The 8367-nt window shown below is 42.3% G+C and overlaps 1 protein-coding gene across 1 annotated transcript in view; it reads left to right on the top strand.

Moving 5' to 3' along the window:
* Nucleotides 1-8177, top strand: part of rnd3a (Rho family GTPase 3a) — a 34338-nt gene extending 26161 nt beyond the window's left edge. The window contains exons 3-5 of the mRNA XM_017434085.3: nt 3691-3800; nt 5689-5823; nt 5905-8177. Of these exons, the coding sequence (XP_017289574.1) occupies nt 3691-3800; nt 5689-5823; nt 5905-6153 (494 nt within the window). The 3' untranslated portion in view covers nt 6154-8177. The remainder of the gene's footprint in view (nt 1-3690; nt 3801-5688; nt 5824-5904) is intronic.
* The last annotated feature ends 190 nt before the right edge of the window (nt 8178-8367 follow it).

Genomic DNA, 8367 nt, shown 5'->3' with positions numbered 1-8367 from the left:
CACCCCCCTTTTCCTACCAGAACAATGTGACGAGTAGTAAACTTTATCAGCCCAAGACTTGTTTAATTTCGAATGTTCCAAATCAGATAAGTGCGTTTCTTGTAGCAGAGCAACCTGACATTTTGATTGTCTGAGTTGCAGTACAATTTTCTTTCTTTTAAAAGGACTATGCAAGCCCCTGACATTATAACTTATTAAAGTTAGAGTACTCATAACTGTTTTAATTAAAAATATATATATATGAAAACATTGTGTTGGAGACAGTGATGGCCATTTGACAGATGGACCCAAACATTTAAGTAACATGAATGCTGATCACCAACACAATGTAAGAACCGAGAAATGGAAAGGAACGGATAGGAAGTAAGGCTTCGCTGTACACTATTTACAAAACTAAGATTCAGAAGCTCTGCTTTTTTAGTTACAATAAGATCCTCGGGGAACAGAAGGATCAAAACACAAAAAACACAACTAAAAGTTTGCATTGCTAACATAATGCAAGGGAGTGGGTTTAAGTCCCTAGCCACTATAAAAAGCAGCAACAAACACAACCAGAAGAGAACTGGATGTGTAAAAAAAAAAGAACAAAAAAATCGACTGAGAAGATAGGAGTATGGAAGCCCAGGCTCCCGCAGGAGAACATAGGTATATGTACAGTAACCACAATGTAACAAATATTCTGCTAATGACAATAATACAACCTAATCAAGGCAAATTATGTCTTAGTGGTTTAACAAGGTTAGAAGTAGCACAGTCACTTACTAACATAAATGCCAGTTTGGAGAGGTAACATTGCTTAACAAAATCACATTTAGGGCTTAAGCAACCAAAGGCACATTTTTTCGAAATTGAAAACTACTGGAACTAGTCCTGCCAATTTAGCATTTAAGGTTTTCCTTACTATTCAGACCCAGATATTGCAGCTGGGATGATCTTCCGTATGTAGTCCATGGCCTTCACAGGATCCCGAAACTCCTTGCTGTCCTCTTTGTATGTGATTTTGAGTCTTGCGGACATCGCTCCGTCCTCGTAAAGCTTTCCGTACCTCGGAGAAGGCAGCGCGCGCCTTGGCCACACTGGTGGTGTAATCCGGGAAGATGGCGATTCTTTTACCCTGGTAGATCAGCGGGGCTTTGTCTCTGGCTCTCCTCAGGATGTCAGCGGCGTCTCCATCATAGTGCAGCTTGGCGATGATCACACGAGGTCTTTCTCCGCCTCCCGGTTTCGTCAAAGCAGCTGTCCGGTGTGAACGATCGACTTTTACCTCCCGGTCCATCTGGAGCACCTCTTTAATAATTTTAGAAACCTCTTTAGGATCGGCTGAGTTCGGCTGCTCCGCAACGCCAACTATACGGATATTTCCGCGCCTCATCCTCCCCTCCATGTCCTCACATTTGTCCCGCATCTTGACCAGCTCGCTCTGAAGTTCAATAACGGTGGATTGCAACGTGTTTACCTCATCAGACCATGTAGACAGTCCGCCTTTCACATCTTCCATGTCCGTTTCAATTGAGGTAATGTCTGCGCGGATAGCAGCGGCATTGCTAGCTATCTCGGCCCTCACAGCTTGTATGTCAGCTCTGAGAGTAGTGAACTCTTCAGACAGCGCACTCCTCATTTCCTCTCTTATAATTTTAGAGATTTCCCCGCGTATAGAGGATAGGATATCGGCTCTCATCTCCTCACTCATACTAGAGCTCTTGGGTTGTGGGTCTTCGTCCTCTGGAGCACACTGCCTCGTGGCTCTGGTGTTAGCAGCTAGCTTCGCCGTATTGCCGTCGTACTTGAATTTACGAAGTTTATCCGCCATTTATCAAGAAATGTCCACTGAAACAGAGCTCTTTATGGTCCGGACTCTTTGATAACCCAATTTAGGTTGCAGTTAGTAGCAATTGTGGAATTTAGAAGGAATATGTTAGTAAACCTGCAGGAGCTTTAAATTATCCGCCTCTACTCCATCTTACTCGAGGAATGACCAAAGATATATTTTAAACACAGTTCTGGTAACAGTATTTTAATCAAAATGACTTGAGCAGCAGCTTTTTTTAATGAAAATCTAATGTTAGTGTTTAAGCTAGCTTCAACTAGATGGCATTTTAATACTTGCTAATGCTAGCTAAGGCTAATGAATGCTGGATTCTCATCAAATATACTTTTAAACACAAACAGTTTTAGTAATAGTCTTAATTTGAATCATAAAATTACTTGAGGAGCAGTTTTTATGATAATGTCAACAATACTGTTAGCTAACATAAAATGGCCTTAGCTAGCTTCAACTACATAACCTTTTTAATACTTGCTAATGCTAACCATGGCTAATTAAAAGCAGAATCTCTTTGAATATACATTTACACATACCTAAATAAAAATATTAATTTGAATCATAAAATGTGTTGAGCTGCAGCTATTCTGATAATGCTAACAATATAGTGTTTTAGCTACCCTCAATTAGATAGCATTTTAGTACTTATTAATGCTAACCACGGCTAATTAAAACTGGAAACAATGTATTTTTACACATTGCTGTAATTAACAATATTAAACCTAATCATGAAAATGACTTAAGAAGTAGCTTTTACGGTAAAGCTAACCATACTATTAATTAATATAAAATTAGTGTCTAAGCTAACATTGGGAAACTTTTGCATTAGGTGCCAAAATGGTAACAGAAGGCTAGAATCTCTCAACATCAAACCATAAATGTTTTAAATGCCTTTATTAAGTGGTCAAGTAGTTCAACCCTGCTAAAAACTGAAGAGGTCTAAAATATGTAGATAGTTCCACAGAGCTGATGATTGGTGCACCTTTTTTTTTTGGTCATTGAGACCCTAATATTTTGAAGAAAAAAGGGAAAAATTGCTTTTTTTAAACACAAGATGTGTGAGCAGAGATTTATATTAGATATATTTATATTTATATTATATTAAATCTGAAATATAACCTTTATTTTGTAAACTCCCAGACCTGGAATGGTTGTTTTGAAATGGTGTCTCTTATTCGCAGTCGTTAGACAGGGAACCACAGTGGAAGAGTGTGTGGAACGGGTGTGTGTGAGGAAGAAAGAGACTGAGCATTCCTGGATCTTTTTTTTTGTTTTTTTTTGGTTTGTTTTTATGCAGCAGGGTTTGGGGGGAAAAGATTTCCCGGGGGGGGGGACGTCTTCAGTTACCAAACACGAAATTCTCCACATTCTTGGCAGAGCCCGTCGCTTGCGGTCGCCCCTCGCTCGTCACGGGATCTTCGCCCACCTTGACGAGATGCCGCCCTCTCCTCCCCCCTTCCTCCCACCTTTGCTCCTCCTCCCTTCCTCTCCGGAGGCGCTTCGATCTGGCGGAGCGTTGGGCGTTTCCTCCGCACATGGTTTCAATTGCAGAAGGGAGACATTTCCTCACTCTGAAGTTCCCATTTTCTCTCCCTTTTTTTTTCCTTTTTTTTAGCAGGTTATCTTGTGTGTTCAGCACATTTTTCTACTCTTGCCACACTATTTGTTTCTCTCCCCTTGTTGCTATGGATTATAGCTTAACTGGAGTCATGTCATAAGAGCTAATCTTAAAGGAGTTCAAGCAATAATTTAACTCCCTTTTTTTTCTCAGGTTTTCTGTAGATTTGGTACTAATGCCTGACAGGAACATAACCTTCTTGCGGACACAATCCTAAGTTGTATGATCTCATTTTTGTGTGTGTCTTCAGGGTCTCCGTACTACGACAACGTGAGGCCCCTGTCCTATCCGGACTCCGACGCCGTCCTCATCTGCTTCGACGTCAGCCGTCCCGAAACCCTCGACAGTGTGCTGAAAAAGGTTCGTTCCTCGCCACTGATTACTCGAAGAAGCGAGCCCTAAAACAAGCACTACGCGCTCCAATTAAAAGCTTTCCGTACCCCAAATATGTCCAAGCAAGACGATCTTTTTAAAGTCTTTTAACCTCGTCTTTGGTTTGATTTACCGGCGAAAGCTGGGCTGCATTTACCAGAGCTGAAACGACAAAAAAACAAACAAAAAAAATCCAGTCCAAAGACATTTTTGTGGTCACGTTAGACCTTGTGATGTGGAGTCGGGAAGCTGTAGTGCGTCTGGGAGGTAGCTGGTGAAGCAGAGGTCCCGAAGTGTTGCAGAACCACCAGTAAATCGCGTGAAAGCCGCAGAGTGGTTTACCACAGGGTGACTCTCCCACATGTCCAAAAAGTGTCCGCGTGTTCGTGTGAGTCGCTGATCCACCAGTCGAACAGCATGACCGTTTGAAAGGAAGGTCTGGGTTTTTTTTTAAAGCTTCTCTGATGATTCCGTTTAATTAAATCCTCCACACTGGTTGCTGTTAACAAAAATGCTAAAATACATTGTCCATTAAAAAAAAAAAAACGGCACCACCTAATTACAATAAAACTTGTCGAATGGTAAATCTCCCCATATAAAAAAAAAAAATCCTAGATTTTAGCTTCAACACGCACAAATTTCCCAATACAGATGCCCCATCAGCAATACTCTGGATATTTTTTATTTTTTGTGTTAATAGGAAAAATATAAAAACCCTGTTCGTACAATTTTAAGAAAAATCCCGACGTTCATGCCAGGCCAGCAGGTGGCAAGAGCGTCCATACTGACAGCATATTTATATACAGAGAAAGAACATTCTTAACTTGGCTTTGGAATTTCCGAAAACAGTCGTAGCTCTTTAGCAAAACAGCTACTAAAAAAAATAAAAAGTCAAAACGGCTTCATTGGGGTTTTAGTTTCTAGGGGAAACGGGCTGTCAGGTCGCCGTTGTCTCCAAATTTCTTGTCTTGAATCCACACGGATACAGACAACACAAACAAATCGTTGTTTTGTTTTTTTTATGGTTCGAAGCAGCGTCGGCAGGTCCTCAGTTGGTTCGAAACCCAGTTAAAAAGACAAACACATTTGGGATCCTGGAACCAGGAAGACCTACAGATGCATTAACGTCGGACGCACCCAACGCACTCCTGGCCTTTTTCCGTTTGCAATCCACAAAGGCTTTGATTGGACACAATCCTCCCCAACCGTCTGTGTGCGTCCCCTCTAATTGAGGCTGCGCATCAGAGCTCCTTGTCTTGTAAGAATTCCCCCTTGACGACATGAAAACTGAAATTATAAAGCTCAGGCCATTTTTTCTGCCTTCTTTGTAAATGAAAAGTCTAGTTTTATTTGTCTAATCAAAATAAATTTATTACGTTGTGACTAATTTGGGCTTCTGGTTGCGTCGAGACCTCAAGTTGAGACGTTGAGACAAGTCCACCCGGAGCGTTCAATCAAGAGACGATTGTGTGGACGTATTGTGCCGAACGACTTCCTCTTTGCATGTTAGGGAGCTTTATCCTCTGACCTGCAGCCAGCCTCCAATTAAATCCTCGCGAGGAATGCCATTGATCAGAGCCCTTACTGTTCGGGAGGAAGCACGGGGACTGTGCGGCGCTCGGAGCACGTGGCGCTCCAGGAAGTGCCCGTTTTAACCTTCGGACATCTGAGGCCCGGGCGACTGGGTGGGCTGGAACTCGTGAGGACGTTCTGGCCTACACAAGCGCATGATTTGGCCGCTGTCGCAGCAAAATAATCCGCTTCGGACCCTATAAGCCGAAGCTTTGTTCTTATTAAGGCTGATTAGGGAGCATTGACTGGATAATTGTTGGACGATATTGTGGTTCAATAGTTCTTTTGTTTTTTTTCTCCGCAGTGGAAAGGGGAGATCCAGGAGTTTTGTCCGAACACGAAGATGCTGTTAGTTGGCTGCAAATCGGACCTACGCACAGATCTGAGCACACTGGTGGAGCTGTCCAACCATCGGCAGACGCCGGTTTCCTACGACCAGGTATGCAGATTTATGTCCCCCCACCCCCTCGTGCTTCTCGCCGCTGACCGTGTCCGACCTCTCGCCCCCTACTTTCCTTAGGGTTCCGGCATGGCCAAGCAGATCTCGGCGCCGTACATCGAGTGCTCGGCCCAGCAGTCGGAGAACAGCGTCAGAGACATTTTCCACATGGCCACGCTGGCCTGCATCAACAAGAGCAACAAACACGTCAAACGGGGCAAGGGCACCCGCACCAACAAGCGGATTTCGCACATGCCCGGGCGGCCCGACCTGGCGGCCGTCGCTACGGATCTCCGCAAGGACAAGGCCAAGAGCTGCTCGGTCATGTGACTTTACCGGACCGTGGGATGGCGTAACGTGGAAGCAGGAGGCAATGAGCCGGAAGCTCTATCCTGCATGCAAAAGACACATATTTTTTTGTCTGGAAATGGGGGGTTTATAAGCTTCAGATCATGTTACTGGAATATTCTGCACCAATAGAGACTCGCTGTGTAGTAGCGTCCCAATCAATGTACCCCCCCTCCCCCCTAAACCAGACAAGGAAACTATCAGTCAGCGAGCTACCTGCTCTGGGAAGAGACCTGCTTCCTCTGCGAGGCCCAGGCGGATGCAGTCAAGCCTTTCCTCGGCAGCAGGAAACGAGCAGGATGAGCGACGTCATTTCTCACACATGAAGGCTTTTTCCAGAATGTGCAATCTTTTGAATGAGAGCCAAAGCCAGCGTTTGTATTGGGGGTGTGGTTGATGCCTAGGGTGGAAGGAACAAAAAAAAAAAAAAAAAAGAGGAGCTGTTTGTACTGGAGCGGAGTCTTTTTTTTTTTTTTTGCTCAAAGGGCTTGTCCAACAACTCGTCACTGTGTTCGGAGCCGATCCACGCTCGCGCCCGCTCCTGTAGCCGTCGGGTCTGTCGGAAGGGGAGACCCGAACGAGGATGCTCCGTCTCCGACATGTTTGTTGGTAAAATGTGAAGTCGTCTGTTTGTAACCGCGTCATTGTTTTAGTTGAGCTTCATTCTGTAGATCCGATCGTAAAGAGCCGAGAAAGAGGCTGAACAGTCTCATTCTGTCACTTCAACAAGGAAAATACACAATTAAACCATTAATAGACATGAAAACTGCTTTTACACTACTCTGGATACTGCTACCCTTGGGTTAAAATGACCCATAAGGCCTCAGTTTAAATGGCTGTTCCACTCCGCACCACTAGGTGGCGAGGGCACCCCAAACAATTTTAACTTATTTTTTACTTACAATTTAAATTCAGTAATTAACCTTTTTAGCACATGGTTAAAGGTTATAAGATACAGGACGTGAGGATGTGCTAAATTGGTCGATACGTCATTGTTTTTCAAAAGCCCTTTATCTCAAGTCCACGTGAATATACCGAAAATAGTTTAAAAAATTAAATAAATCACATAAAAATATATTTTTTTTATTTTTAAAAGTCTGGCACAATGTGGCAATATGTTTTTGAAATGAAAATGCTGCTCTCTTAAAAAGTTCCGAGTCCAAAATGAAGGATGGGGGTTTTTAGCGGTGCTGGGTCTCACAAAACTAAAACTGTTAAATAATTTGCATTAGCCCATTAGCTACGAAGCTAATGAGCTAGTTAGTTAAAACCTCCCCCTTTTAAAACCTAACAGACTGTTTCAGCAACTTCTAATGAAAGAAATGATAAATATTTGTCAGAGGAAGCTTTTTAAATGGTATAAAGCCAAGAATTTACCGTTAGCTACGAAGCTAATGAGCTAGTTAACTAAAACCTGCCCCTTTTTAAAGCTAGCACATCATTTCAGCAAATTGTAAGGAAAGAAATGGTAAATATTTTTCAGAGGAAGCTTTTTAAATGGTATAAAGCCAAGAATTTACCGTTAGCTAGGGTGTTTGTGGTCAGCTCGTTTCAGCCACACAGTGCCATTTTTTGCCCGGGCTGACTCAATTTTAAAACTTTCAAATGAATTTTTCCCACATGATTTGAAAGTTTTCCATCATTCCAACGTTCAGGTTTCAGTGGTTTGTTTAAACTATAGCATGTTGTGTAAAAGATGGGTAGTCTCGGGAGAAAACTTTCAGTTTTGTTACAGTGGTGGTGCAGTTGAGCTGTTTAAATGTCGAAATTTCTAAATGCACTTTTTAAAAAAATCTACCGTTTTAGCTCACTGATCGGTTTACTCAGTTGGTAGCGATGCCTATCTTAATTTTTTTTTACCGTGTTTTGCCGTGTGTTGACTCATGTTTTCTTGAATGTTGATGTCATCTCCAAAATGTCTTTGCCAATGTTGTTGCAACAATATTTATTGAATTATATATTTTTTCCTTTAGAATAAATGCATTAAAAATAAAAAATAAAATTAATGGATGTTTCTTGTTTATTGGTGGGTAGCTGACATGTGTAAAGTGAAACTATAATATAGACACTCCTTACCAGTTAGAATCATGTATTAATGTTCTGTAATTCTATTGATTGTATTAACCTGAGGATGAGTGTAACTCTGCACTGGTGAGGTCATGTGAGTTTGTAGTGTACGTGACTGGCCGTACCAAC

The sequence above is a fragment of the Kryptolebias marmoratus genome, linkage group LG23 (assembly GCF_001649575.2).
Source record: "Kryptolebias marmoratus isolate JLee-2015 linkage group LG23, ASM164957v2, whole genome shotgun sequence".
Taxonomy (NCBI): domain Eukaryota; kingdom Metazoa; phylum Chordata; class Actinopteri; order Cyprinodontiformes; family Rivulidae; genus Kryptolebias; species Kryptolebias marmoratus.
This window is presented reverse-complemented; position numbering and strand designations above follow the sequence as displayed.